General features: G+C 50.8%; 11 protein-coding genes across 11 annotated transcripts; 9 read left to right on the top strand and 2 right to left on the bottom strand.

Moving 5' to 3' along the window:
• Window positions 1-388: 388 nt before the first annotated feature.
• Window positions 389-2,113, top strand: J7T55_015672 (mfs alpha-glucoside; the record flags this gene model as incomplete). The annotated part of the gene is made up of 1 exon (XM_053139926.1): window positions 389-2,113. One exon carries the CDS (start codon window positions 389-391, stop codon window positions 2,111-2,113), a length of 1,725 nt encoding a protein of 574 aa, XP_052997391.1.
• Window positions 2,114-4,934: 2,821 nt separating this feature from the next.
• On the top strand, window positions 4,935-5,428 carry J7T55_015671 (uncharacterized protein; the record flags this gene model as incomplete). The annotated part of the gene is made up of 2 exons (XM_053139925.1): window positions 4,935-5,050; window positions 5,119-5,428. The coding sequence occupies 2 exons, from the start codon at window positions 4,935-4,937 to the stop codon at window positions 5,426-5,428; spliced, it is 426 nt and encodes a 141-aa protein (XP_052997390.1).
• Window positions 5,429-6,248: 820 nt separating this feature from the next.
• J7T55_015670 (uncharacterized protein) lies at window positions 6,249-6,569 on the top strand (the record flags this gene model as incomplete). The annotated part of the gene is made up of 1 exon (XM_053139924.1): window positions 6,249-6,569. The coding sequence occupies one exon, from the start codon at window positions 6,249-6,251 to the stop codon at window positions 6,567-6,569; it is 321 nt and encodes a 106-aa protein (XP_052997389.1).
• A 1,402-nt stretch (window positions 6,570-7,971) lies between these two features.
• On the top strand, window positions 7,972-8,571 carry J7T55_015669 (pathosis related protein; the record flags this gene model as incomplete). The annotated part of the gene is made up of 2 exons (XM_053139923.1): window positions 7,972-8,030; window positions 8,256-8,571. The coding sequence occupies 2 exons, from the start codon at window positions 7,972-7,974 to the stop codon at window positions 8,569-8,571; spliced, it is 375 nt and encodes a 124-aa protein (XP_052997388.1).
• Window positions 8,572-9,444: 873 nt separating this feature from the next.
• On the top strand, window positions 9,445-10,613 carry J7T55_015668 (uncharacterized protein; the record flags this gene model as incomplete). The annotated part of the gene is made up of 4 exons (XM_053139921.1): window positions 9,445-9,879; window positions 9,958-10,259; window positions 10,332-10,480; window positions 10,531-10,613. 4 exons carry the CDS (start codon window positions 9,445-9,447, stop codon window positions 10,611-10,613), a joined length of 969 nt encoding a protein of 322 aa, XP_052997387.1.
• A 2,602-nt stretch (window positions 10,614-13,215) lies between these two features.
• Window positions 13,216-14,499, top strand: J7T55_015667 (f-box domain-containing protein; the record flags this gene model as incomplete). The annotated part of the gene is made up of 2 exons (XM_053139920.1): window positions 13,216-14,136; window positions 14,227-14,499. 2 exons carry the CDS (start codon window positions 13,216-13,218, stop codon window positions 14,497-14,499), a joined length of 1,194 nt encoding a protein of 397 aa, XP_052997386.1.
• Window positions 14,500-15,346: 847 nt separating this feature from the next.
• On the bottom strand, window positions 15,347-16,897 carry J7T55_015666 (uncharacterized protein; the record flags this gene model as incomplete). Its single annotated transcript, XM_053139919.1, has 4 exons — window positions 15,347-15,865; window positions 16,048-16,113; window positions 16,167-16,443; window positions 16,599-16,897. The coding sequence occupies 4 exons, from the start codon at window positions 16,895-16,897 to the stop codon at window positions 15,347-15,349; spliced, it is 1,161 nt and encodes a 386-aa protein (XP_052997385.1).
• A 1,860-nt stretch (window positions 16,898-18,757) lies between these two features.
• J7T55_015665 (uncharacterized protein) lies at window positions 18,758-19,674 on the top strand (the record flags this gene model as incomplete). Its single annotated transcript, XM_053139918.1, has 5 exons — window positions 18,758-18,802; window positions 18,872-19,035; window positions 19,291-19,313; window positions 19,423-19,484; window positions 19,555-19,674. The coding sequence occupies 5 exons, from the start codon at window positions 18,758-18,760 to the stop codon at window positions 19,672-19,674; spliced, it is 414 nt and encodes a 137-aa protein (XP_052997384.1).
• Window positions 19,675-20,784: 1,110 nt separating this feature from the next.
• J7T55_015664 (uncharacterized protein) lies at window positions 20,785-23,058 on the top strand (the record flags this gene model as incomplete). The annotated part of the gene is made up of 2 exons (XM_053139917.1): window positions 20,785-21,116; window positions 21,201-23,058. The coding sequence occupies 2 exons, from the start codon at window positions 20,785-20,787 to the stop codon at window positions 23,056-23,058; spliced, it is 2,190 nt and encodes a 729-aa protein (XP_052997383.1).
• A 46-nt stretch (window positions 23,059-23,104) lies between these two features.
• On the bottom strand, window positions 23,105-24,872 carry J7T55_015663 (vitamin h; the record flags this gene model as incomplete). Its single annotated transcript, XM_053139916.1, has 5 exons — window positions 23,105-23,264; window positions 23,328-23,604; window positions 23,758-24,064; window positions 24,136-24,619; window positions 24,730-24,872. The coding sequence occupies 5 exons, from the start codon at window positions 24,870-24,872 to the stop codon at window positions 23,105-23,107; spliced, it is 1,371 nt and encodes a 456-aa protein (XP_052997382.1).
• A 553-nt stretch (window positions 24,873-25,425) lies between these two features.
• J7T55_015662 (4-hydroxythreonine-4-phosphate dehydrogenase) lies at window positions 25,426-26,626 on the top strand (the record flags this gene model as incomplete). Its single annotated transcript, XM_053139915.1, has 2 exons — window positions 25,426-26,021; window positions 26,083-26,626. The coding sequence occupies 2 exons, from the start codon at window positions 25,426-25,428 to the stop codon at window positions 26,624-26,626; spliced, it is 1,140 nt and encodes a 379-aa protein (XP_052997381.1).
• Window positions 26,627-27,327: the final 701 nt, after the last annotated feature.

Here is a 27,327-nt window from a genome sequence, read left to right as displayed (position 1 = left end):
AAACATATTCGAGCAGTTGCCTCTCCGGACCCACAGCCGGGTTGGAGTCGAGACTAAGTCCAACGGCGCTCACAGGCCGGCACCTAGTTGATGCCAATTAGGTGCAATTTTTTGACACGCACAAAAACTATTAATATTTAACTACATATCACCATTAATGGACGAAATCAAGGAGCAAATAAATTGCCGAGTTTTGTACGACGAAACATATATGGGGCTGAGAAACAGCTACCGATGTCTTTCATTTCCATTCCTGCTGTGAAGAAACCTGCTCTCAACAATTACAACCTCGAGTCCTACTTTCAACATTGAAGTCCTGTGCTCGCATCCGCTTCCTACCATCCTCACTCAATCAATCCCAACACAACATTACATAATACTAAACGCCATGTCAACACCACCAACACTCAAGCCGGAGGCTGCTGCGGTCCCTCTCGACTCGGCCGCACCCTCCGTTTGTGATGCTAACATTGGCTGTTCCGCGTCCAATGAAGACCTCCTCTACGCCGATGAGGCCGAGAAAGCTGCTCTTCACACGAATACGGAGCATTCTCTCACTTTCTGGTCTGCAATCAAACTCCACTATCCAGCTGTATTGTGGGCACTGGTCGTCAATCTCGCAACGCTCTGCCAGGGTTTGGACGGGCAGGTCGTCGGCGCCCTTGTGGGTATAACCCCATTTAAGCAACAATTTGGCGTCCAGTACGGCGCCGAATACATCATCCAAGCACACTGGCTGGGTGCCTTCAACTACGCCAACAAAGTCGGCTCCATCATTGGCGCATTCTGTGCCGGAATCGCGTATGACCGCCTCGGCCTGCGGAGGGTCATTGCCCTAAGTTCAGCTCTGTCGATCTGCTTCGTCTTCATTCAATTCTTCGCCAAGCAGCCAGCGCAACTGGTCGTCGGGATATTGCTCAACGGCTGCGTCATCTCGTTCTTCACCGTCTGCGCCACTGCCTACGTGGGCGAGGTGTGCCCTGTCGTCTTGCGCGGCTTTGCTGCCTCTGCCATCAACATGCTCCTTGTTGCAGGTCAGCTCATCGGCTCCGGGATCCTCAAGATTGCCAACAACATTCCATCAGAATGGGGCTACAAGTTGCCTATCGCAAGCCAATGGCCACTTCCCGCCATCATGCTTCTCTTCACACTCGGCTCTTTCTTGCCAGACCCTCCATACTGGCTGTGCAAACGCGGAGAATACAAGGCCGCAGAAGATTCCATCCGCCGCTTGGCCACCGACGAGGTTGATCCTACTCTGAAGCTTAGCTTCGTCCGGGAGACGCTCCGCATCGAGAACGACGCCAAGCAGGGCGCCAAGCCTAGAATGCTGGAGTGTTTTCAAGGAACTGATCGGCGCCGTCTCATCATCTGCCTTATGACTTATGCGATCCAAGCCCTCGTTGGAGCTGTCGTTTTCCACGACTTTGCTGTCTACTTCTTCGAGCTCTCCGGTCTCAGCGCGGAGAATGCCTTCAGTATGAACGTTGGTGTCAACGCCATCGGCTTTGTGGGTTCGTGCCTCGCGTGGTGGTTCCTCCAATTTCTCGGCCGACGCAACGCTTACCTCTGGGGCTGCATCATCTTGGCATGCCTTCAGGGCACAATCGGTCTGTTGGATTTTGCTCCTCGCCCAGCGTCTGGGACAGCTCCATCATCATGGGGGCAGAGCGCGTTTATCGTGATGTGCAATCTCGTCTACGACATTACCATCGGCCCTTACGGGTTTGTCCTGATGTCTGAGGTGTCCTCAGCTCGGCTGCGAGGCTTCAACATTGGGCTTTCATCCGTATTCTACCAGATTTGTGCCATCGCCTTGGCCGTTGCGGTACCATATCTCATTAACGCGGACCAAGCCGCTCTTGGCGGGAAGATTGGGTTTATCTTTGCAGGAATCGGTGGCTTGTGTGCACTATTTTGCTTCTTATGTCTTCCCGAGACAAAGGATCGTACTTTCGAGGAGCTGGACCACATGTTTGCCATTGGGCTGCCGTCCAGGAAGTTCAAGGGCTTCCAAATTGAACACCACGACGACAAGACGGAGGCAGATGAACAGAATGTTGGAGAGACGGAGAAGAACGGGGAAGGACAGCAAGACCCCGCGGGCCACTAAATCTGTCCTAGAAAACGGGATCAGCGTGTGAAACACGGGTATATAGGCTGAGAAATTCGCATCGACTTCAGTTTGAGCTCAGAACTTATCTAGGCCAAGATGGATGCGACAAAGAGCTGAGAGATAAGATCTGGCTTCGGAGGAAGAGACATGACAGATAAACAGAAAGGGGAAGAAGAAAAAAAAAGATCATCTGCAGGAATGATATCAATTAGGTAGAATGGGGTCGAGTTGCTGACTTCTGTGGTTGACACACTGTTCGCTGGGGAAGGACGACACGAGTGTTCGGTTTGGTCTTGGATTAGATCGATTGGATAGAGCATTTCGTATCAATTAATCATACAAATAGTTCCATAGGTGCTACCGGACGCAGGATTCGGCGTGAGTATCATGTAACTGCTTCTATCACATCGTTTCTGAATAACCTCCCTGAGTCTTATCTTTTTTCGGTGGTCTAGGAGTGGCGACTAGGGGGAAAATGTCAAACATCGTTGTTCAGTCATATTGAGATGTTTACCTCACAGAAACGTGTTCGGAACTGGATGGATGGGTCAGACCTGGGCCGCATCACATGGACAACAATGATGAGCTCTGATATCTTGCTGGGTCAGATGTGCCATTCATCCGAAGACCATGTTCTGAACTATCTGAAATGATGCATGAAGTGATGCTACATGCATATTGTTATGAAGGCGGGTTCGTAGAGAACTCAACACGGCGAGAACAATGATTCCGCCAAAAAGGGGTAGCCTCTACAGTTGAGGCCTCTCGGCATTGTGTGAGAGGCGGTGAGCTCGTTCTCAAAGCATCAGAAAACCGGTGCGATGCCCCAGTGGGCCCTGTTCTCGCAATTATTTCTGCTACGTATCACGATGTGTTGGGGACATGGTCCGCACTTGAGCAGGCTGTTTTCAGTCCGCAGGCTGTCCCCATACCCCGCCAGAAGCATTGCCTGGGTCCTCGAGGACTTCCGAGGGCTGTACCCTTGCAACGTGAAATGATTTCGGGTTTTACAGTAGAATGTTATGAATCCGTCAATGCTTCCATGCTACTACCTTCGCACCTGTACGCAGCATTTATCGACTTCAACTTGGGAATGCAAGCCACTTTATGACTCGACGACCCAACATCATGTGATTCATGTATTACGCATTGAATGCCATTGTGACTGTTTCTTCAAACTTCTCTGGACACAGAACTCTTAGTTTCACGACATATAGAAGTTCATTTCAGGGGTTGCAGGTGGTTGGTCCCGCATGGGCAGGCGAACTGGCGGATTTTGGTCGACTTGGCTGGCTGCTCACCGAGTTCAAGAGAGCCAAGCAAGTCGCATTCTGAACGGAAAAGACGGAACCGTGTGCGCTGTACAACGAACCCAGCCCCAGGCAATTGAGACTTCATAGATATGTGTGAGCATGTACTGTGCGCGTATAAAATTAGACCTAGGCTCCGTCGAAGCATCCCTGTGTTTCTAGAACTCCCTCAATCCTGATCGACCAGCTCCACAAGAAAGTAAGGTTCAAGCCAGCTTGTTACTAATTGTGTACTTCTGAATAAAGGCGGTTCCAGTCACCTCATGCCGATTTGCCGGGATAGACAGAAGATCCCAATCTTTCTCGTTTGCGACATGGTTTACTTAAGCTGCAAACGAATTAAGTCGAGCAGATGCAGTCAACATTGGATGACACCTAAGCTGTCTGCCAGGGCCCATGTTTACAAAGGGCGTCAGGAACGTGCCAATAGGAGTTGAGTAGCATTGTGGGGATGTCTTTCATGCAGGAGGGCTGAGTCGTTTGACCGACTTCCGAACCCTTGACCTTCACAAGGTGCCATAGCACATAGTTACTAAGTTACTATCGCTGGTACGCGCCGACCACTGGGACGGGCTCAGGAGCTCTTCCCCGCGCCAACACGAGTCACTGTTGTACACCCTGCGGCTTGTCAGTTGGCTTCGATCTGGTCTCATCCCCCCATTCGTTCGCCCTGGTTAGCTGGCGGCAGATCTCCGAGTAGGGCAGTTGGTCATTTTCCCCGCAAAAACGGGCCGCCCCTGAACCCTGTGGGCCGATTGGGACTGCCTGGGGGACCGGAGCATTGTGATGTCAGCCTAGCCACCCGTTCTATACGGAACTCCCTGATATCACAGACCAAGCTCGACTTGGTATTATACGTGAGCCAAGGTTGGCATTACCAAACAGGAATGGTTTTATTTAGGGTCATAACATGATATCACTGTCTCCAGTGCTATCGGGCATGATTTCTACAACGCAGATCACCGAAGCAGTTCGCTGATGACTACTGAGCCCTGGTAAAGAGCCCATGGGAAAATAGACATATCGAGCAAAGGGGCCGAGTCGGGCTAGACGTGGTATAATACGAGGCATGAAAGAAACACACGCAGCTTTCATCCAAGTTTATTCCTCTGGGAGACGAAGTTCAAGGGGCGTTTAAGGTTAGGAACAAGCATGACGAATGACCAGTTGCGCATACCACAGTAGCTCGTATTGCCAGTACCTTTACTGTAGCACCAACAAGTCGGACCCCCCGGACCCATGATGGCCAGCAACGTGACAACGTCTTCAGCCAGCTCCACAGAGGACTATCATTTCCTTTCTTTGATGTTGTCATGCTCGTATTTTGACGCAACTCGAAGACAGCGCATGATGAGCTCAACATCGTGAACATAAATATCACCACCATTCCGCCCTCCAATCCGGATTTGGTTCAGCATCCGCATCTCACAACTCCTACCACACACACTACATTCAACAACACCACCAACACTATCCTCCAAACCTCCAAACCCCCAACAACCATCAAGATGCAGTTCTCCGCCGCCATCCTTGCCGTCGCCGCCGCCTCCGTGGCCAGCGCTGAGGCTGTCTTCAAGGCCACCGATTTCGCGGCCGGATGCATTCCCCACAGCGCTATGTGCTCGTAAGTACCCGGCCACCAGCCATTCGACACGCCAACCCAGCTCTGGTACTGACACGACTTTTCCGCAGTTACTCCTTTGGTGTCATCCAGGCCGGCAACGGCGAGACCACCCCTGTCCAGTGCAAGGCTCTGGTCCAGGGCACTGACGGCTCCCTGCCCGAGGTCACTGACGGCCAAGGCACCTGCGAGGAGTCTTCCCGCACTTTCACCGTCGCCAAGACTGACGCCGGTCTCGTCCTGACCGTCACCCAGCCCGTGACCCCCAGCTCCAACCAGTCTGGAAGCCACACCATCGCTGCCAGCGAGCTCGAGTTCGAGCAGACCGGCGCCTCCAGCCAGCAGAAGTACACTGGCGCCGCCGCGTTCGACCTGGAGTAAATCCAGTCTCGTCTGGGTATTTTTGAAGGAGGACTGGCATGCAAGCTCTGAAACGGACTTGATTGGATGTACATATTCTGCCAATGGCAGCACGTCTGCGGACTGTATTTAGGCCCTGACCATCAAGAGTCAATCAAAAGAATGATTGAGGCTTATGCCTTCACTCCTCATGATTCTGTCCACAATTCGATTGATCTGTTACAACTGTGAGATCGCCCTGAATAACAAGTCTGGGAAGTAAATTGTCCTGAACATGATTTGGTGCGTCAGACTGCTTTTCTTTGTGCAGTGGAAACATGGTCCGCGATCGATCATCAATCACGATTGACATGGCCTTGGGGTATGTGGAAGCGACCAAGCGTGTGCACTGTATTGGGAACGATGTAGGCATACCCAGTTCAGATGAATATCCTCGATTGTCCCATATCGTCTGTGATGCTTGATTGACTTGAGGAACACTTCAATCCTTATCAGGCACATGACTCCGACCTGCGAATGGACCCTCTGGAAATCTGAACGCTCTACTTGGATCTCCATCACATACCAGTTAAGATGTTGTACCTATGTTTATGGGTTACTTTATTAGTTTAAGTTCACCTGTATAATGCACACGGATCCATCTCTTTGTTGACAAGCCTACGCCTTCGATACACTGCCTCCTTAGGAAGGTACCTGGGGGGTGCCTGATACACAAATGGATTTGCTACCTTTGCATCCCTTATGGAACAGCTGCCAGCTCTTCCACGTGATTGCAAGCCGCCTCAAATTTTCTCACTTTACTTCCCAAAATACCAATCAATTAACACAAGCATACGCAAAGATGGCATCCACAGCAGTCGACGAAACGGGCAATGTCATCAATTCAGAGGCAGCAGAAACGCACGGAACGCTCGCGAATCAGGGCACGAACACGTCAGACGCGACGCGCGAGCACCGAACAGCCCACCACACAAGTGAATCCCCTCCATCTGCGTCTCCGCTTTTCGCTCTACCAGTCGAGATCCGAGCGATGATCTTCGGCTTCGTCTGTACCGATGACCCTCAAATCAAGCTTCCTGGCCCGCTTCCTGCTAGTATTACCACCATCATGCTTGCATGGAAAGACCCTAGCTGGACGTCTGAGGTGGTCGAGGCAGTCTAGAGGAATTGCTTCATCCAGTGGAAGGGCAGCCTCACCTCAAAGACATGGCGGAAATTCAGGAAGACGGCCATCCCTCGCATTAGTCGCCTTGCCATTGCATTCCGTTTGACAGATCAGACGTGGTTTGATCTCGAAAGCAGCATACGTCAAACTCTGGCATGGATGTGCCAAAGGAGTAAGAACCGCAATCGGGCGCGATACTCTTGGCATCTGGAGCAGCTACATCTTTCTGGTGTTAGAAATACCTTTTTTAAGCTTAGTTACGGGCCTGCAAATTGGTGCTTTTGCACATCAGCACTATGCCAGCTCAGCTGCATCCATTGGTCGCAAGACTTTATGCTGGAGAAACTGAGAAAATACGGTGTCAGAGTAAGTGTTCGGGCCATTGTCGCCGATGTCAACCATGACCATTCTTTCTGAACACTTTGGAGTGGGCTTCAACGACCATGAAGCCATTTCGACGAAGTTGTACTTAAGTAGTGCGAAGAGCCTGGATCTGGCCAAATATTGGTACTGTACATCGGTCTCAGCGGCATCAAGCAATTGAGAAAATATCTCCTCAAGAAAACCCCTTGCAACTGAGAATCGACTTTGAGCAATATGGCCAACTCAGTAAAGATCGGCGACCAGCATTGTCACGAGCACACTGCGGCGCGTGTTGGGGAGCCTCTGTTGCTTACGGTCACGTCACGAAGAGAACCGCTGTCCCATCTCCGGATATTCGGCGCAGACTCCATGGCCGAAGGCATAAATCACTTGAACACTGATAGCACCCATGAATGAATGCTTGTATGGATAGCTAAGCCGCCAAATATATCATATTTGCACGTCATGCGCCCCCTTGTGCAATCCTTGGCCTTGGCTTTTTATAGTGCGAAGAATACGACCTCGACAGCAAGACCGGACGAACACCCGTACCCACGTGGGTAAGCCTGAAACAAATCGGCTCATGAGCCAACGGGAATTCACCACCGCATCCCTCAAACAGCCCGAGAAGACCTTCCCGGCTGTTTGTGGGTGGGCTGCCCGTGGGGCTGCCCAGCCTATCTGAGCCCCTGGACAATTCGCCTTACTCGCTTCCGCGCATGATCAGGGCAGTAAGGCTGCGGCTGAGATCCACCAAAGATCCGGGCTCTTTGGAAGGTGATAAGCCTTTGGAAGCAGGGTTGGACAAAGTATATAGATCGCCGGGTTGTCCCATCTATCTCTCGAGGAAGATTCATCAATTCAAACCACAGGCACAAAGCTTTCACTCGTTTTCCGCAATAAATACTGTCGATCTTTTCGCACGACCACTCATTCAATCTAAGCTTCCTTCTTTATCGAGTCAAGCATCATCTCTCGATTCCAGCAGCGAATTCTATCCGCCCGGCCTCTTTCAGACCACCGTCCATCAGCAAAAATGCAGTTCCTCACCACCACGCTTTCCCTTCTCTCGCTCTCCAGTGTTGCTCTTGGCTGGTATGTTTCTTCTATTTTACCGTTTCTCCTTGATCATTAGCACCTTGATGGATACACCCATGTCCCGGTGAGCTGGGACAACAGGCAATAGGAGCAATGCAAGTCATGACTCGATCCTGCCCGCTTAATTTCAAGCATGCCCTGCCGTGTTTCCGGTGCTTGTCATGTCTCGCCCGACAGCCAGCTTTAGCATATCAAGATGCTAACTTCTCAACCACCAAACAGCACGCGCTACACCGTCAAGTTCCGCTCAGCCAACGCCACCTGCGTTGACGACCAGGCCACATTCAACGCCCACTGCAACGAAATCAAGGCCACCATCGCCGACTTCAGCACCGCCAACGAGTATCTCTACGGCTCCGACTTCACCAACCAGTTCACCGGCTGCGACTCCTGCGGCGCCACGGACCCCAGGTGCCACTGCTCCGTTACCGCCTGGAGGTACCACGAGTGGCAGTCGACCGAGAACAAATACGACACGGGAGCGTGGGAGATCTCCCAGGACTGGACAGCCATTGATGGCAAGACTGTCGACTGTTAGATGGTTTCCGCCGACGGCGCGGGAGACCATCTCGATTGGAATGTAGACTTTTCTTCCATGTAAATACGGAGTTTATCATGAATTTTTGTATATATGATCGGCATGATAAATTGATAAGACATTTCAGAACAGCAATTTGCCGCGATGCTACATACAATACATTTGACTCCCATGCCTGTGTAGTTCAATAGCAGAGTACACTTGAGATCAAGTAGCCAGAGGATTGTTGGTGCGTACTAACTTAGGTGGATATGGGATGTCTTTGAGAATTGTAAACCTCGTGTTATTTCAACGTGACCAGAATCATGAGATTTCAGGCCCAGACCCAAGTCTTGCGTTCTGTGCTATTTGATTATTTTGTTTGTTTCGTTAGAGACCTATGGATGGCGTTCAACTTGTCTTCACGGGATCAAGTTTCGGCTTGCCTGTTCAAAGGTCGATGGTGGTCAAAGACAGCAATCAAGCGCCGGTTTGTATCCCAGCAGGGCCTTCCAGCCCCTGTCGCCTGTGGTCAAAATGGTCTCATTTGCGGCCAACGTTGAAAGATAGGCTGTCTCACAGTAACAACTCCCTCGCGGCTGTCTTTTTTGTGAACAAGCCGAACTCATAGCAGCTTCCATGTACACAGTTCAGCCAGCAAGGAACCACGTGAAGTCACAAATCAGGCCCTGTCACAAAAGGATTGTGACTCCCTCAGGCGATGGATTGATTCTCAACAAATCAGTGTGGAAAGTGTCATAATTCAATACCTATTTAAATCGTCCGACTTTCTAGCAGCGAGAAGATGGAGTTTCATGGAAAACCACAAACCCTACATTTTCATCTGAACCCTTTCATCAATAATTTTTACTTTCATAGGACTGGACTCGGACCATGATTTCTACAAGTAATTCGAAGCCATGCGATGGCATCAAAGACGCGGAAAATCAAGTCACGCCGTCTAAGCCTCAGATCAAGTTACAGCCCATGGTGGCGACTTCGCCGCCTCTCCCAAGTCAGTTTGAGCTACTCACACATCTGAAACTCCTCGACGCGATCATCACTCTAAAGAATGGGATCAACGATCAAGCTCAAGAGAAGGGAATGGAAGGTGGGAAAGCCTGGGACCAATTTTGTCAGGCAGCCGCTGCCAAGTTTCTCGGGTGGTCCGAGAATGTTGACGTCTCCGAGGAGACCATATCTATTCCTCCACTTGACATCCTCATGATATGGCACACATTTATGTTGAATACGAAGGCTTACGCGAAATTCGAAGACGAGACACTGCGAGGCCGGATGGCGGGAAAGGGCATTGACTGGAAGGACCTGGTAAGATGTCGCCCACGTTGATTTGTCCCAATCGACTCCGCCCCATGTTCACGCGCTGACATTTGTCTCCCATTTTAGAAGCTCAAGCTGGACTTAGACTACGATGGAATTGTCGACATCCTTGCTTCATGGGATGACGTTGACAAACCACACACACTCAAGCAAGGTGAGGTATCAATTACGACCGACTTCGACATGGTGGCCGCAGTGCAACGACAGCTGAAGTTTACAGAGAAGATGTTTGATGCTGCGTGGCGCCACGAGGAACTCGTAAAGGCATTTCTGGACTCAGCGGTCGACCGCTACGTGGAATTCTTCACGCTCATCGCCGAAAACCCAGGCTTTAGTTTCTGTCCAACGCTAGCGATTGACCTGGTCTGGTGAGTTTCCATCTCATAGATCGGCATTACATCCCATGCCACAGACAAGGCGAATACTGACCTGGTTTCCAGGCATACTCATCAGCTGTCACCCAAGCAGTACCGCTCTTACTCTCGTCAGATGACCAACGGGCGATTTGTTCATCACGATGACAACCTCGACGAGTCTACCCTCAACCAAGCAGCCTTCAATGCGGAGAAGATTTACTTCGAGAAGTATGGTGTGCCATATAAGCCACTTCATGGATGCTCCGATCCGAGTCGTCGCCAGGCGCTAGGGGCCGAGAGAGGTACCGGTACCAGGCGTATCGATCCGCCCTCGTGCTCCAGCGTATGCTCGGGCACTGGGTGTAGTAGTTACTGCCAGTCGAGTTGTGGCGGAGGGTACTGCCGCAATCAGTGCCAGGCGGCGTGTGGATATGTTTGCGGCGCGTGTGAGACCAAGAGATAAACAGGATGAACTCCATGAGTGTAGTACCTAGCTGCTTCACTACGCGGCACATCTTATGGGGTTGGGCTTTACAAGTCTTAAGATAGTTAGCTAATGTGAATAAATGAATCATTTTTCTTCCAGTTGATGAATTGGCTTGCTTTCCAACACGTGTTCAACAGGTCTCGGGACCTTTCTGTGAAGGAGTTTGTAAGCTAGCTAGCTTAGTACACTACGTGCTCCGCGTCAGTGCTAGTGCTAAGACGGTCAAGTACACCTTGGTCGACAAGTCTTAGTTGCGCACTTTTTTTTACCACATAACAAGCACCCAGAAGCTCTCAACATCATCTGGCGGACTCGCCTCACGTTGTTTCCATCAATGGGCACAAGACGTGGAGAGTTATTGAGTCAAATCTGATATGACAGGGTTTGAGAAGGAATGTCCCAGAACAACTTGGCATCTATCAAAATAGAATTTCGACCAGGGCGGAAGAAGCTTTCTAGCGTGCCGGCTGGAGGTAAGGGGGCTGCCCTCATACGCTGCGAGCCGGCTGCTGGTGCTCGGAGATTTGATGATGGGCAGACTGGAGGATGTAAGGCATAGTTGATTCGTAGCTAGAGGTGCTGCATGTACATGTACTCGTAGACAATCTCATGCATCAATCGACATCTAATGTTAGGATAAATAAATGTATGTTCCTTTTTCTCGAGAACAAGCGTGCAAGCCTACACAACAACGTCCTACAACGTTTTGCTAACAGGGCTTTGCTGACAGGGCTTTGTGGAATATGCAAACCGTATGAAGATCGTCCTAATTTTCAGTGATATGTTCATAGTGACTGAAGTGATTGGCGATAGAGCCGTTGGGGTACCTAGGTAGCCCGTCCACCTAAATGACTGAGAAGGAGGAAAGAAGAAGAATCGAAAACAAGTCAAGTGTTCTCTCGTCCATGCGTTTGTTTCACGGGTCTTGGTCGCAGCCAGGTCCCGAGCGTGCATCCATCCAGCCATGCAGTCGAGCAATTGACTTTTCCCACTCAGATCCCCAGATGAGTCGGTCGGGACAACGCCTCTGCAGGTGCCCACTGCCCAGCAAACATGAGGCTTTCCTCAAGCTCGGTGGCCGGTTGTCGGAGCTTGGCTGGTGGTCCCCTGTGGTACCGGGACGGCGGGAGTGCTATGTCGAGACTCGAGACAGCTTGGCGGAGTCGCAGATGGCAGCATGCGAAGTACCGTCGAAACGTTGGATCGCACGACGCGACGTAGAGAGGGATATGTCCAATTGAGAGATTTATTGACCAGTCCTCGGTACGTACGTATCAATGTAGTGTGTTTGGTGGCAATCTTAGTCGGGATGTCGATGAGGATGAGCCCTCGAGGTTGAGGTTGAGGTTGAGAAAGAAGTCTCGAGTGAAGGTACATGTGACAATGTACATGGCCACTGCCTGCACTAGACACTGGACTATCCACGGATAAGCAGGAACTAATGCTCGTTTCCGGCTTACTTCTGCTCGCTTGCCTGGGCCAAGCTAAGCTTGTGGTTGTTGGTGTTGTTACACGGACAACGGCAGGGGAAGCTGACCACACTTGACCAGAGGCGTTCCTTTCACAGGAGTGCTCATCCCGGCTGGGCCTCCTGTCAAGCAAGGATGCCCCGCTCTTGTCTGCTCTTGTCTGCTCTTGTTTGTTTCTGTTCCTTACCCCTTCCATGCCACCGTCCTCGCCATTCTTACCTCATCTTCGCCTATCTCAACCCCACTCTACTAACCTCAGGCTACTCTAACCTACGTCGTAGTCTCACTGCAGTTCAACTTCAGGCTGCACTACCTCAGAACATCACCACCTGCATCGACTTTTAAGTTCAATTCCTACGAGCACGATCAGCTTGCCACGCCAGCTCACACGGCCACCGGTTTCGGTACAAGTTGCAGCGTTACCGAGCATTGTTTCATCGCCCTTGTCTCCCATCCCTCATAGGCCTGACCGTGGCAAGGTTTGCCCCGACACAGACATCCCACACCCCACCACGGGCAATCCCTCCCGCGGGGCAGCAGGCATCATCGCGACAACCGTCACCCCCAGGCATATTGGCTCTCGACCCTCAAGCATCACGCCTCAGGCCTCGAGGAGCCTTCCATCTAAGTCCAGCTGGATATTCAGTACGGACCTCAGATGGTAGCCAAGAGCACGTGCGACGTCGCATTTCCTCCATCCGATTCAGGCCACTTTCCATCTCATTCTCGGCTCAAGTTGCGCCTCACTGGAGCCTGCTGCCTTCGATGAAGACCTAACAAACCTAACTCGAAACTGTTGTATTCTCTTCCATTTGCGTCACGATACTCTAGCTGAACACCATATCGGCCCCACGGCATCCCACCTCCCTGCCTGGGAACTGCCTCACACGATAGCCTCACCTTCTGCGGCCACAGTATCGCTTTGGACGATCCATGGATGTCACCGCCCGGTCCTACGCCCTGTTAAGCAAAACCATCCATCCTGTTGGCTTCGGCTAGCTTGGCCTCAAGAATGGATCTCAACGCAGCCACGCAACCGCATGCCTCGGATGTCGGACCTTTCCATCGAATATCGCCTGCTCGCGTGGCCAATGGTATTCGTAAGACCATTACCTTCATCACCGAGCCTCTGTCACCAGCACGCAGCGAATGGGACTTGGAGTCCGCCCCATCTACTCCAGGCCTCGAAAAGTTTCGAAGATGGAGCACCATCCGGAAAAGCACAGACGCGTCAAACGTTTCTGCCACCCGCCCGGCCACGCCTGAGGAGCCCAGGAGCTTTATGACCCTGCCTGCAGAAATACAAATCGTCATCCTGCAACACCTGGACTTCGGAGACATCGAGCGCTTGCGCCGCTCATGCAAATACTGGTACAACTTTGCCACACCCCGCCTGGTTCGGAGCATATGGGGGCCCGATACCTTCCGCGCCATCCTCATCCGCCACTGCCGAGTATGCCTCACCTACTGCCCTCGAGATGTCACTCGGCTCATCACGACTCCCTTCGATGCTGGGTACCCTCTGTCGTCGCGGTGCGTCAAGTGCACCGTACAGAGCCGCGACGGTACGGTTAGGATTGGCAGGAAGACGACCTTGGGCAATTTTACCGACTACTGGACTTGTCGGTGGTGTGGATGGCCCATCACAAACGACAGCTCTACCGGACACCCGCAGTTCCACAAGAGGTGCTACGATCGTTACGCCATCGTGCTGCTCGCCTTCTTCTTGCTTGGTTGGGTCCAGTTCTTTCTCGGCATAGCGGGCTCGGGTCTTTGCTGGCACTACTTTAGAGGGGACAAGCTGGTGCTCGCCCCTACCATCGTCGGATTCCTCCTCATGTGGTTCTGCATCGTCCTGATCATGTTCCGGGGCAACAAGGTCAGGACCTATCATGTAGCGTTATTCCTCGAGGTTGCCATCGTAGGACTATGGGTGAGTCTTGCGTGCTGTTTTTGTTTCCTCGAGGGTTATCTCAGGCACGATGTGAAGGGGCCAGGCTGGCTAAGCTAACACATCAAACAGATTGCTCCCGTCTACTCAATCTCCAACAGGCTTGGGGATGGAGCCCCAACAAAGTCAGCGATAGCCACCTTGGTCTTGATTGGTGTAAATATGCTGTTCAGGGTCTTGAACATTGTCGGAAATGTCGTCCTAATAAGCGAGTACGACCGAACCAGACACTATGTCCCGCGAATACCAATCTGGAGGAGGTTTATGAACCCGGTATTGACAGCTTTGATTTTCTGGACGTACCCTCAACACGCCGAGCGCAAGTTTCCGCCCGACTATAGATGATCTAAAGACAGTGTCATTCTCGACGACACCGGCGATTGTACGGCGTTTACTGACTGAATGGATGGGATCGGGGTTTCAGCATACGGAGGCAGACATGTACATTTCAAACCACGTGAAAGGCGCGCCTGGGAATTTGGGTGGGCGGAGTCTGTTATGTCAAAGGTTTTGTAAAGTGGCATGGGAGCATGGGCTTGGTGGCTTGGGGAATTGAGAAACGTAAATGATACCCATGCATCAAGAATCCCTTAGCCGCATACAAAGCAGAGCACATACGAAGTCTGGTGGTCAATGGTGGACATAAATAGCATACAGCATACCTTGAAATCATCCTCAACTGCACCAATTGACATTTCTCGCGTGACACTTGCGCGAAGACTGGCCACATCAAGCTCAAGCCATGCCGGAGGAAACCATCCGCCCGTCAGAATGGGGAGACATTCTGCAGGCTGAACCACACTCCTCACAGTTGATTTTCTGGCCTTGATGGTCCAAGTTGAAATCATATTCAGTCTTTGAATAAAGTGTCGTGCGTTCTCTACATGAGAAGTACCGGCTCCAGGCAGTCGGGCTAGGCTTACCTAGGTGGGTTCAGTTCGGAACTTTTCGTTCGGGCCATAATATTACAATGTCTATAATTATATAATCTATTCACAGCCAACTCTCATTCGTGATCAGAGTATCGCGAATCCTAGGCGCAATGGTCACAAACATTAACAGGGCACTGCTATACAAGCTTGACGATCTTATGTTGGACATGTGAATACAGAATTATCATATTAAATACATGTACTAGTTCTCTCACCAGACTAAATCGTATTTCCGAGACATTTTGAAAAGAATGTGAGGCTCACTCTAGAGGATAGTTGATCTCCCTCGAGTACGGCTTGCTACGCGTCACCTTGCCCCCAATGACCAGCTGTCTGGACCCCGCGTCAAAGCAATTGTCTCTCTGCCCATCCGGAGAGTGGTAGTCACACGTGGGCCACAGCGTCTTATCTGACATGCGGCAAAACTTGCCCTCTGGGAGATTGACATAATCGGGCCCCCTCGACAACGCATCCTCGCAGAGTTCAATGGCCGACAGGCCGTGCGATGGTAGCTTGCGCGCAATGGTGATTGTGTCCTCGTGCGGAGACAGGACGCTGCCTCGCGGCGTTGGCCTCCCAGGCTTCTCCTTGCCCTCGTGTTCCCTCAGAGTATCATTGAGAGTCTTCTCGCCCCGCTTGCCTAAATCAGTGACCAGGAGACCGGGGACCTTGTGCTTATCTGGCAACCTTGACCAGAAGCTCAGAACGGCAGGGCGGTTACAAAAAAAGTCGTGCGCACTTTCGGTGGTCGCGTTGATAATGTCCATGGGGATGTGGGTCTGTTCAGAAGTGTGCGACGGCAGATGTACCTGCATACCTTGCACGTTATATCCCCCAAGCCAAAAGCAAGGAGTGAGACTTTTGCGTCCGTTTTCTCCCTTGCGATATACCCCGCTATGATACTATACTCGCATTAAATACAATGTGTTCACGCGGTTGCTAAATGGGGTGTGAGACCTACCCAGGCGGCTCCGCAAGAGCGCGCTGTATAGGCATTGAAAACTGAGGCCCCCTCCTTTTCAATTGCCTGTACCATTCGAGTGTTAGTTAACATGATGATAATGTTACCTGGCGACGAACTCCGCAGAACTGTTTCGTGAGAGCCTCCAGTTGTTGCGAGACTGGATCCGCATCCCTGAGGACAGGATGCATACTCACATTCGGCGAGCCGATTCCAAGATCCACAATACATAAAGGATCTCGACCACGACCTTTAGCTTCCAATATGGCAAACGTCGCGTATTGAAATTCGTGCTCCTTTCGATTGATCGGGTATATGTTCAAGGCACGCGGCATGTTCGGCCCGATGTACGCGTTCCTATCTTTTGAAATACCAATGTAGTCTCCGACGTCGTTGCTGCCGAGGGCTATGTTAGCAGATTCATATTATGAAGGCAGTGAATCCCAGACTCGATTATTGATGTGCCCTCGGAGATTACATTAGACTTTCAGTACATCCCCGTTGTGGCTATTCGGGTCATTCTTATGATTGATCATGCGTAAACAACTCACAATAAATGTATCTCTGGGAACGGCCCTCCCGAGCCGCGGAGAGGTTCACTCGCATTTACTTTGGGGCCCTCTAAGCCAGTGGCAATGGTAAACGGCCATGGTTTTCCCCACTCCGGTGGCACGCCGGGGTCGCCCTGTCCTTTTCCCAAACCCATTATGGCCGAGTAGACGAAAAGTCCGCTCTGGAGTAGTCCGATGATGCCGAGGGCGAGGCCGAGAACGGCCATCCACTCAGCTTGCCGCACATGCAGCCTCGTGTCATCGTATACCCCGATTGAAGTGGTAGAATTGCCGAGCATTTTGCTGTGTTCCTATCGAGGGCTGACAACAGTGTCAGAAGCTTCTCGATAGAAGAGGTATTTTCAATTGGGAGTCTTACTATGCATCAACCAGAGAATGTGCCCACCATCAAATATGCTTTCATCAGTCACGATTTCTCGAGCCCCCCCTTGAGCCGGAAATCACTCTTTTAGATCGATTTGCCTCCGAGTTCTGGCGCGTGCGTCAATCAAGACTCATCGTGATGAGACTACGAGAAACGGCCTACCTCAGTAGGTATACACCGCGACTCATTTACAGTCGAGTGATCATACATCTCAAATCTGGCGCGAGCCGGACCACACCACGTCATGGTCGATCTGGAAGTAGCAGCCTCCTCAACGCTTTGTCGCGTTCTCTAACATCTGGAACACATGTTCCCTCACATGCCTGGCCTCGGTTATGAAATTGGAAAGGCAGACCAAGAATTCAGTTCGTACGTAGTACAATCCGACATGATCTATGAATGACACACAAGACCTCGGGAGCATTGGCGCTGAGATATTTAGGTGGAATTGACGAGATCAACCTTGACTACGGCACAAAAAAGAAAAAAAAAGCACAGTGCTGTGAAGCGTTCCAAAGACCAACGCCATGGTCCGGCGCGGGCTAGGCTTACCAGCCGACGGTGTTATCGCCCTGAGTATTGGCCTATGTAAACGAACCAGGAGGTCGGGGTTCAAGCTATCCAGGTATCTGACTGTTGTGAATCGTGGGGAAGAAGCTCTAGTCTTTTTAGTGCGCGTCTCACGCACCGATGCCTTGACTCGGGGTTTTCTTAGCGTAATGTCACTCATACGAAGTACAAACGGCTAAGTTAGAATTATTTCCATTTCATTAGTGAGCACATCAGACGGGATATAGTGAGTGCCTCATAGCAGTAGGAGTCCTTGTCAAATCCGCTTTCAGTGCTTGGACTATGAGCCGAATACCAGGCGCGAGAAACCCAAAAAGCAGCATGATGAGGATCGCGAGGCCGATCGTGTGCCAAATATTACTGCCAGTTTATACTCATGGAGTTTTAAGTTTGAAAACAGCACTATGTCTTGAAATGGAAGACACCTGGTCTGCCTGCTGTGAAAACCTTCACCCAGGGATGAAGCGTTGACCCACGGTGACTTCAAATCACGAAGAGCACGGGTACACAGGCACGTAGGACACAAGCTAGGTCGAGGTTGAATCGCAGTGCGGAAGGCCCGTTCTTTGGTCGATTGGAAGTTGTCCAAGATGCTGACCTCATAGCGACGATTAGTTCTATATACCATCATGTCGTAGTAGTGTAAATCTCACAGCCACAGGGAGATCTCTCGTCAATTCGACTCAAATGTGCACATAATTCTAGCTTCTTCAATCAATTCACTGAAAAATGGTCGATCTGCGGTCAATTGGTTCTCTTTCGGCCTCGTCCCAAGATTTTCGAAAAGCCTCAGTGCTACACCGGGCCCTGCTCGTATGATACAGCTTGAGATATCCTCGTGAATAAGATCACGTAGGGGCCACACCATCATATCCGAAAGTGCCGCGAGACCTTTTTGGGCATTCTCAGATCGGCGATGGGGTTCGTGTTCCAAACTTCGTATAATTGACTTGTATGATGATACCATGATTACTTTCCAGATGATGATCTCATCGAGTCATATGAAGCAATTGTACTATGTGATAGAGGAGGATTTAATTACAGTCAACCCGCTCTACTCGACCCTCAAGAACTTCATCTTCTCAAATTTTATCATTGGCGATCACTTGTCAACAGGTCGTGGGTCAAGCTATATTACACCACTTTCAATAAAAGTCAAGCGCCAGCAAGCTGATAATTGTATTCTATCCATACAACGTCCATCATGAAGGTTGTTCTCGTATACCATTTCATTTACTGCGCTATACTGGTAGGTAGCTCAAGACCCATCTTTCGACATACTCCCGAATTACCTTGAGTCTAATCATTTTCTATCTAGGCACAGGGCAGTGCAAGATCTATCGAGACTCATGCGCCATCTGACACAGATCGTGCGACGGCTGGTGATGTGGCAGCTCAAACAATTACCACCTTGAATCCTGTGATTCTGGACACAACGCCAGACTGTCGAAAGTTGAAACACAGGGTCGATGAGGATCCAAGGTGGGATTTCAGTAAGACTTGAGAAGATTCTTTGACCCATTACCCAAATCTATTCTCCATCTCACCACCCGGTGCTTTTGGGTTTATTTCGCCCCCACCTCTTTTCTTTTCACATTTTATATACATAAACGACCTCGTCGCTTTCCTCTGCACGCCAAATTAGACCCCAGCATCTTCTGAAAGAGATTATTGGCCGTTTGTGAATGTTTATAACAAAACCGGATCATGTCTGTGCTAATTTGTGACTTCGCCCAGAGACCGCTTCGGCAGCCAGTTGCGTATGTCATAAGTCTTGGGGCCTCCTGAAATGCAGAGTGCGTATTCCCAATGACCATATATTCGACGAGACAAACATCGCTCGTGATCCTAGAAGATGTGGTCGCTCAGTTTACGATGCGGTCACTCGGTGGAAGTCCGTCAAATCCAGGTTCCATTGCGACCTGGGAGATGTATGTGTTTTCTACTCCTTTCCTGGAGTTAAAACCGACGATTTATTTCTGTGCTAACCCGGAGACTCAGGACAATACCGCGTACTTGACTTGGGTTAATGGGCTTGCCACAAACATCGAGACGATCAAAGAAGGGTTCGACAGAGGTACATGTGGATATTTCAAAGACGTCCCATGCATTCACGAGTAAACCAGTTGAGACACGCATGCCATTATGCAGTCAGTCACGGCCTCTTCTGTCAGATAGATCCAGGTCGATTTCCGCAGTCCAGCCTCTCGAAAGGCTTTGATTTGTCAATTTTGCTTTCGAATATTCCACACCCTCATTGTAGCTAGAAGATGTCGTATGGCTGAGCATCTTTAGTCCTCGGCCTTTATATAGTTTCTTCTTGCGGACTAATTATGATTATCTATCGTCTCATCTGAATTGTTAACGGGTAAGTTGTTAGTCATCGTGATGATTCCCATGTATTACCGACGTTACTCAATTACTAGAACCAACTTTTGTCTAACAGCCCTCGAGACGCCAACATCAATGCAACCTCACGCTTGCATGAATGACTACTTCAGCGGGACCAAGTCTGAATAGACCCGGGTGCAAGTGACCAGACAGACTATCTTGCACATTTGACTAGACTCTTTTTGGTGAGGATTATCCAGGTTTCCTTGCCAGTATGATCTTGCCATGGTTGGGTTATGACATTTCAAGATAATCTCAGAGATCACATGTAACTCTTTATCTCATCAAGGGCGCGCCGATTCCGAAACTGACACTTGCTTCTTCACGGAAATAGCTGGATTTGCAAAGGAATGCGTCGCGACAGACATTTTCCCTTTATTTTAACCATCCTTTCCTCAATCGTCGACTCGTGAATCTCTCTAGCAGAACAAGCTCGGCGCAGCAAGACAGTATAGATTCTGCGACATTACAGATCGATATCTACCTCGATTCAACTTGTTGAAAATATCTACCACGTGTCTACAGCCCTCAGGCATTGTTCCCATTTCGAGTTTCATTATTAAGCATGCCAAATTTGAGCTCTCACACGACACTGTCTGGCGTGAAAGTCAATCGGCTTTGGATCCGGCACCCCCGCATTTTCCCTGGCCGACGAGACACCCAAGCTCGGTCTGGGCACCGCAAACTGGATGTGCTCGACATCGGCAAAACACCGACCTCAATCCACACACCCAGATTTTTTTGGGTCAATTACGCGTAATCGGTCAATTAAAGCTGTTGCTACCACTGGTCAGAGGCTTAAGCGGTTCATTCGGCGCACGCACGGCAACCCGACGGACGATGAGCTTTCGGCCCGCAGATCGAGGCTCCTCGCCAGAGCAGACCGAGCATCCCCGAAAGCGACAGAAGACGCTTGCCTCCACCGTCAGTGGAGATGAAGATGCCCATGTCAATACAGTGAGACAAAGTAAGGCATGCGCAAATTGTCGCAAGGTCAAGGTTAAGTGTGTCACGGCCGAGGAAGGCCGTGCCTCCAATCGATGCGCACGATGCCTCCGGCTCGACATCGTCTGTCTGCGACAAAAGAAGTCCTGGACTACGGGTGACACGGTCGATGATGAAGCCTCCCAATTGGTCAAGCTCGCAGAACGATATGAATGTGGAAGCACCCTGTGAGTCGAGCATCGACCCATATCTTTCAGCCATCCAGCAACCACAGCTGTTTATACCGCCACTTGCTGATCTCCAGCGCGCAGGCAGACACAGATGACAATAGTCAAGCTATCAAGAGCTGTCGAAGACATCCTAGACAAGCTCGGAATGCCGCATATTGACCTGTACTCTCAGCCTGCAGTCGTAGATGCGCATCAGCCTCTGCAGGAGACGCGGCAGCATTCAGAAGAACCAGCCGCGGAGAAGGAGACCCGCGAGCGAAACGTCTCCCCAGACCCGATGAAGAGCCTTATCGAAGCTACCAGACTTAACGGGCTCCGAAGTCAGCTCCGGTCTGGAAAGCTGCGGAAGAAAGGAGGCATGCGGCGTATGGATTGCGACCTAGTTTCAGAGAAGATCATCTCCTTTGAGGAAGCAGAAGAGATGCTAGCGCTCTTTAGGAGAATGCAATCTCGCCACCTCTTCTCTGCAAGCATATCATCCCAAGCAACTCTTGAGTCCATCCGCAGCTCATCCACGGTGCTCTTCACGTCATTGATGCTAGTCACTTCGCTCCATATTCCAGGCAAGGAGTTGGTGCACGAGATGTGTCATTCACGCTTCATGGGACTAGTCTCTTCGGTCATGTTCGATCGCTTCCTGACACTCGATGATATTCGGGGCCTTTGCATCGCTGCGCTTTGGCAACCTGATCTTAGCTGGAAGCTATCGGGCTTGAGCATCAGAATGGCTACTGAGCTGAATCTACACCATGCTTTCTACGAAGCCTTCAACAGCGATCAGAACAGCCACAGCATGACTGCAGAAGCACGAAAAGAGTGCTTGGAGAAGGCCCGTCTATGGTATCTGCTCTACGTACTCGATCACCAGTCAGGTATTGCCCATGGACGACCCCCGATGAAGTCAGCGCTCAGGCCTATCAAAGACTATGAGCTACTTCTCAGCTCGGCAGACTGCATCAACTCGGATACGGCGCTTCTGGCGCAGGTCACTGGACTTGCCATCCTAAGCAGGGCTTTTGATCATTTTGGCCTGGAGCCAAAACGCATAATGGCAGGATCCGATGACAACGTACTCAACCACCTCCGCTTCACAGAAGAAATTCGTGCCTGGAGAGATAAATGGCTCGTGGTCTCCCAACCAATGGACCAAAATGAGCGCGCCTCGTCATCCCGTTTTCATAATGGATCCTACTCAAGAGACATAACTCTCCAGTTTCTGTTCAGCAACCTCGTCCTAAACTCACTGGTTCTCCGAGGCAGGCCGTTGGACAGACTCTCTGAGCTACCTGTTGCTCTTCGTCCTTTGGCGCTCAGGGCGGTAGACACAGGTCATGCGATACTGCAGCACTTCCTTGATGAGCCAAGCTACCACGACGCAATAGTAGGCATGCCTTTGTATATGCATTCGATGATCGCCTTCGCCGTTGCGTTCCTCACCAAACTGGCCCATCGATGGCCAGCTATCGGTATCACAGTGGACCCAGCAACGTGTACAGAACCATTGATCAAGAACATTATCAAGCTCTTGAGGTCGTGCACAGCCGGAAAGAACCACATGGTATACAGTATGGCAGATGGCTTCGAGCGCATGTTGAGACAGATGAAAAAGGCGCAGGCGAGGCGACAGCAGGGCTCGGGGGCCATGGATTCACATGAAAGTACTCTTTCAGGGACGTCAAGAACCCAATCCCAACGGGAGGGTGCTGCCCCGATGCCGGGGGATAATCGCGTTCACTCCAATTTTGATCGGTCCTCCAATGTTTCGGCCGACTCACCGGATCTTTTTGGGGGATGGGGCTTTCAAAATGATGGGCTCTGGTCGACGGGCATGGGCTACGACCTCCTTGACTACAGCAACCAGTACTCTCCCGCAGGCACAGGTTTCTCTCGGTTTCAGGGCTACGAGATGCAGAGCAGGGACTCGTTTCGTTCATTATGATATCTCAAACGGATAATGCATATTGTTTAATTTCCATAACTACTGCTCAGACATGTCCCGATATCTTCTGCTGCTGCTCACGCTCGGCTCGCAACTGGCTGGCCATCACTGCCTCGTGATTTTGGGCCTGAGAAGGATATCTCTTGAAAAGCCACGCTGAGACAACTGTCCCAACCGCTAATGCTCCCATCCATGCTGTTGTTGTCCTACAGAAAGGTCAGCTTACGGTATTTTCGTAATTTCGTACTCTAGGTCCGGATGTCACATACGCGAAACCAGGTGTGAACCTAGGCGAGTCCTTATCCGGCCACAAGAATGATCCGTAGATGGACGAACCGTTGCCGAGTGCATTGATCAAAGCGATCGCAACTGCTCGCTTCTCGGACGGATGCGACAGAACATGTGAGATCCATGTCTTGGTGAGGGGAGAACAGCCATAGATGGTCCCAAAAGCGAAAATGGCCAAGACATATCTGACCATGCCATCGGTCGCTGTTGTGGTAGCAACAAAGAAGACAAATCCTGAGCCAGACATCACTGTAAGGACTGGCCATATTGTCTTGAGCCAGTCAGCAGTGAAACAACCGACGAGGATGCATACTACAGCAAAGGCGTATCCAGGAATAGTCATATCTAGTATGCAGTCAGCAGATAATCTTAAGGGTGGGTGTGAGGTGTGCACACATTGAGCATAGTGACCTTTCCATCCAAAGGTCTCCACCAGCGACGGGATAAAATATTGTATGGTCTGGCTACCAGTTCCCATGACGAACAAGAAGCAGAGACACCACGTTCTCCAATCCCTGATTGTCATTTTCAATGCCGTCCACTCCCCAACCCTCTGCTGCGCACCTTGCGCAAGCCCCATGCCGTCGATTGCAAGTCGATTGCAGGCCAAAATACGCTCTTCCTTAGTGAGGAATTTGCTGTTGATGGAAGTTGGGTAGTCTGGCATGACGAACATGACAACAACGCCAAGAACAATGGACGCCACGCCTTCGATGATCTGTGAAGAACAACATGGTTAGCAACATGGCAGTGTGCCAATTCCGTATGCGTAGCGACAATGATGCTCACAAAAAGCCATCTCCAGCCGGCGATTCCGGCAGCGCCATCCATGAACTCTGTTATCACACCTGCCAGCAAGCCAGAGACCGCGCCAGCGACGGCAACAGAAGTGTACAGCCACGCATACCGCGATGCAAGCTCATACTTCCTGTACCAAGACGATAGGTAGAACGCGCACCCGGGAGCGAATCCTGACTCAAAGAAGCCGATCAGGAACCTCAGGCCGACAATCTGATGCCAATTCTGGCACGCCCCTTGGCACGCCGCAGCCACACCCCAGAGGATGGCGAGGGTGGGTAGATAAACGCTGGGCCGCACCCGCCCCAGGATCATATTAGAAGGAACCTCGCAGACAATGTAGGACGTAAAGAAGACTAGTACGATGATGGAGTATTGCGTGGAGGTCAGCTTGAAATCTTCCTCGAGCCCTCCTGTTTTGGCATTCCCTATGTTCGCGCGATCGACATTGGACAGCAGGTAGAGGGCCCAGCAACTTGGCTATGTGTAGCGAGCGATCGCGATGTCAGTCACGGCATGTGCGATACTCGTCAACACCTCTCAAGGGTACTTGCCACAAGCCGCCAGTCAAGTTTCCGAACTAACTTCTTGTTCTCTGGAGAGTTGGGATCGAATTCTGCTCCTAGGCGTTGTGCTTCTTGCTGGTCAATCTGATGTTTGCTGTCATCGGCCCATTCAACCATGTGAGCTGCGTCCTTTTGGACGGCTATTTCTGTTGAATTCGACATTTTGATGCACGTCAGAACAAAAAGCGCACTCGAGGCACAAGGTATGTGGTATCAGACGCTCATTGAGGGCTCGTTGCGGTGATGAGCTACGGTGACGAGCTACTTGTACTCGAGTATCAATGTCTGCTCTCCACCGTCGACCTGATTTAGGCTCTCGCTTACTCGGCGATCTACCGACGTCTATTCGCTGCTAATTCTCGACGCTTACCATGGCTTTGTGCTCTCCACTGATGCGCTCCAGGTTCTCCATGGGGAAGCCATTGCATGTGGGGATTATTAGCGGGAAGAGGAGGGAAATCTGATTGGCATAGTTTCACGCCGGCAACTTGCGGCGTTTTACCGATCGGGGCATGTCGGTAAAATGCCGATATAGGTCGCTGATCGGGGAACAATGCAAGGCATTGAATCACGGCCCGAGGTTATGTGGATTGTACTCACGCAGAAATGAGATAAGAAGTCTTGGGTGAGCCGTCCCCTTTAACATATTTAACTCTGCACACATGGTTGTTGAGACGGCGTCTAAGATAATAAGCTTCAGCATCATAGATTCACCATGACCAGCCCTTCTCACCCACAAAGCAGGAGACCCCGCGTGGCTGTCACTCTCGGAGACCCAGCAGGAATAGGACCAGAGATCGTTGCCAAACTTCTCAGCGACCCCAAAAACACACAAAACGCAGACATCTTCCTCTTGGCCGACCAGACTGAGCTTGACAGTGCGATACAGGCTGCTGGGAATGTCGAAGTGCCAATATCTCACAAGGCCGGTTCAGATAGCATACGGCTCCTGGACGACAGGAGCTCATCGTCCTTTGGCACTATACCGGCCCAAGAGGCCAGCCAGCCGGCCGGCCAAAGGACAATGCACCAGCTCAGGCGCGCCGTTGAGCTGGCTCGAAACGGCCATGTGGACGCCATCGTGTTCGCTCCTTTGAACAAGTCCTCGCTAAAGGCGGCTGGGATGCACGAAGAAGACGAGCTCCGCTGGTTTGCGAAACAGCTGTCGTTCACCGGAACCACGAGCGAGATCAACATCTGTGGCGACCTCTGGACGGCGCGTGTGACCAGCCATGTTGGCATCGAAAAGGTGGCTGGCTTGGTCACGAAGGAGTCGACTTTGAAAGCTATCGAGCTCCTTCACAGATTGCGGTTAGTCTATCTCTCAAGGCACATGTTTGAGAGAGACCACGTACACTAACGACTGTATCAGCTGGGAATCCGGCATCGAAAAGCCTCGTCTTGCAGTTTGCGCACTGAATCCGCACAACGGGGAGTGTGGCAACTTCGGGCGCCATGAAATCGATCACATAAAACCAGCGGTGGAGGCCGCACAGGAACAAGGGATCGCGGTTGATGGGCCTTTCCCCTGCGACACCATCTTTCTGAAGCGGGACAAATATGACGGGATTGTTACCATGTACCACGATCAAGGGCAGATCGCCATGAAGCTGTTAGGCTTTGACGGCGGGGTCACTGTTCAGGGTGGACTGCCAGTGGTAATCGCCACGCCGGCGCATGGAACTGCTTTTGATATTGTGGGCAAGAACATCGCGAGTCCCATCAGTACTCAGAACGCATTTGATGTTGCGGTCACCATGGCTTCGAGGAGATTACATCGTGAGCCTGAGGCTGGAAGGACAATGGGAAGCGCAGTGCCGTCGCTGGATCATCGTCTGGGTGGGGATTCCCAAGATGTTAGTGAAAAGGGACTTGGGCATGTTTCTATCAAGGATCGAATACCGGCGTTTGGATAGACCACTTGGCCCATTTCTTTTGTTCGTGTTTGGACTCATAAGACTAGTAGATAACATACCCAGTTTTTCCAATCTAAGAATCTATGCAGAGCCAATTTTGAGGGCGGCATTCTTTTCCAGAAGTCCGCCCCATGGCTGAATCCATACTCTCCGCGCGAGCGGCTGGCTGGGCCAAGAGCTTCCAAATATTCAGGTCTTTATCTCCAAACACCCCTTGGTGTGCATCTATTAGTTATAAAGATGGGTCATTACATGTGCCTCCGACCCCTCGGGCGGACCAAGTCACCTATCCATTCCTTGCCACCTGTCTCCCCATCTTCCACCTTGAAGAAGGAGGCCTCTGAATGTCCTCCACCACCTGAAGGAAACCCAAGTACTGTATGATCTTTAAATTACACAATATCAGCAACATCAGGAGAATACCAACACCCCTCTCAGTCGTCACACTCAGCTCTAGCTACAGCTTATTACACCATGTAAGCCACAAGCGCAGCAGGTGCAGAGCCTATCGCTATTGATAGCTAAGCTATTCAAACTTCAAATACACATGGTTTCCCACTAGCAAGTACTAAGGGCATAACTAAAGGAAATAAAAGAATACTGGATATTACTGAGTACGGGTCTTGAAAGTTCCATCGAAAAAGAATTAAAGGGATCTTGCTATAAGAATATTATTACATACCTTCACTTTGCGTAAGAGC

Source organism: Diaporthe amygdali (genome assembly GCF_026229845.1).
Source record: "Diaporthe amygdali strain CAA958 chromosome Unknown NODE_5_length_1802954_cov_64_987939, whole genome shotgun sequence".
NCBI classification, from domain to species: Eukaryota; Fungi; Ascomycota; class Sordariomycetes; order Diaporthales; family Diaporthaceae; genus Diaporthe; species Diaporthe amygdali.
Note: the sequence above shows the minus strand (reverse complement) of the source record. Positions and strands in the feature narration are given on the sequence as shown.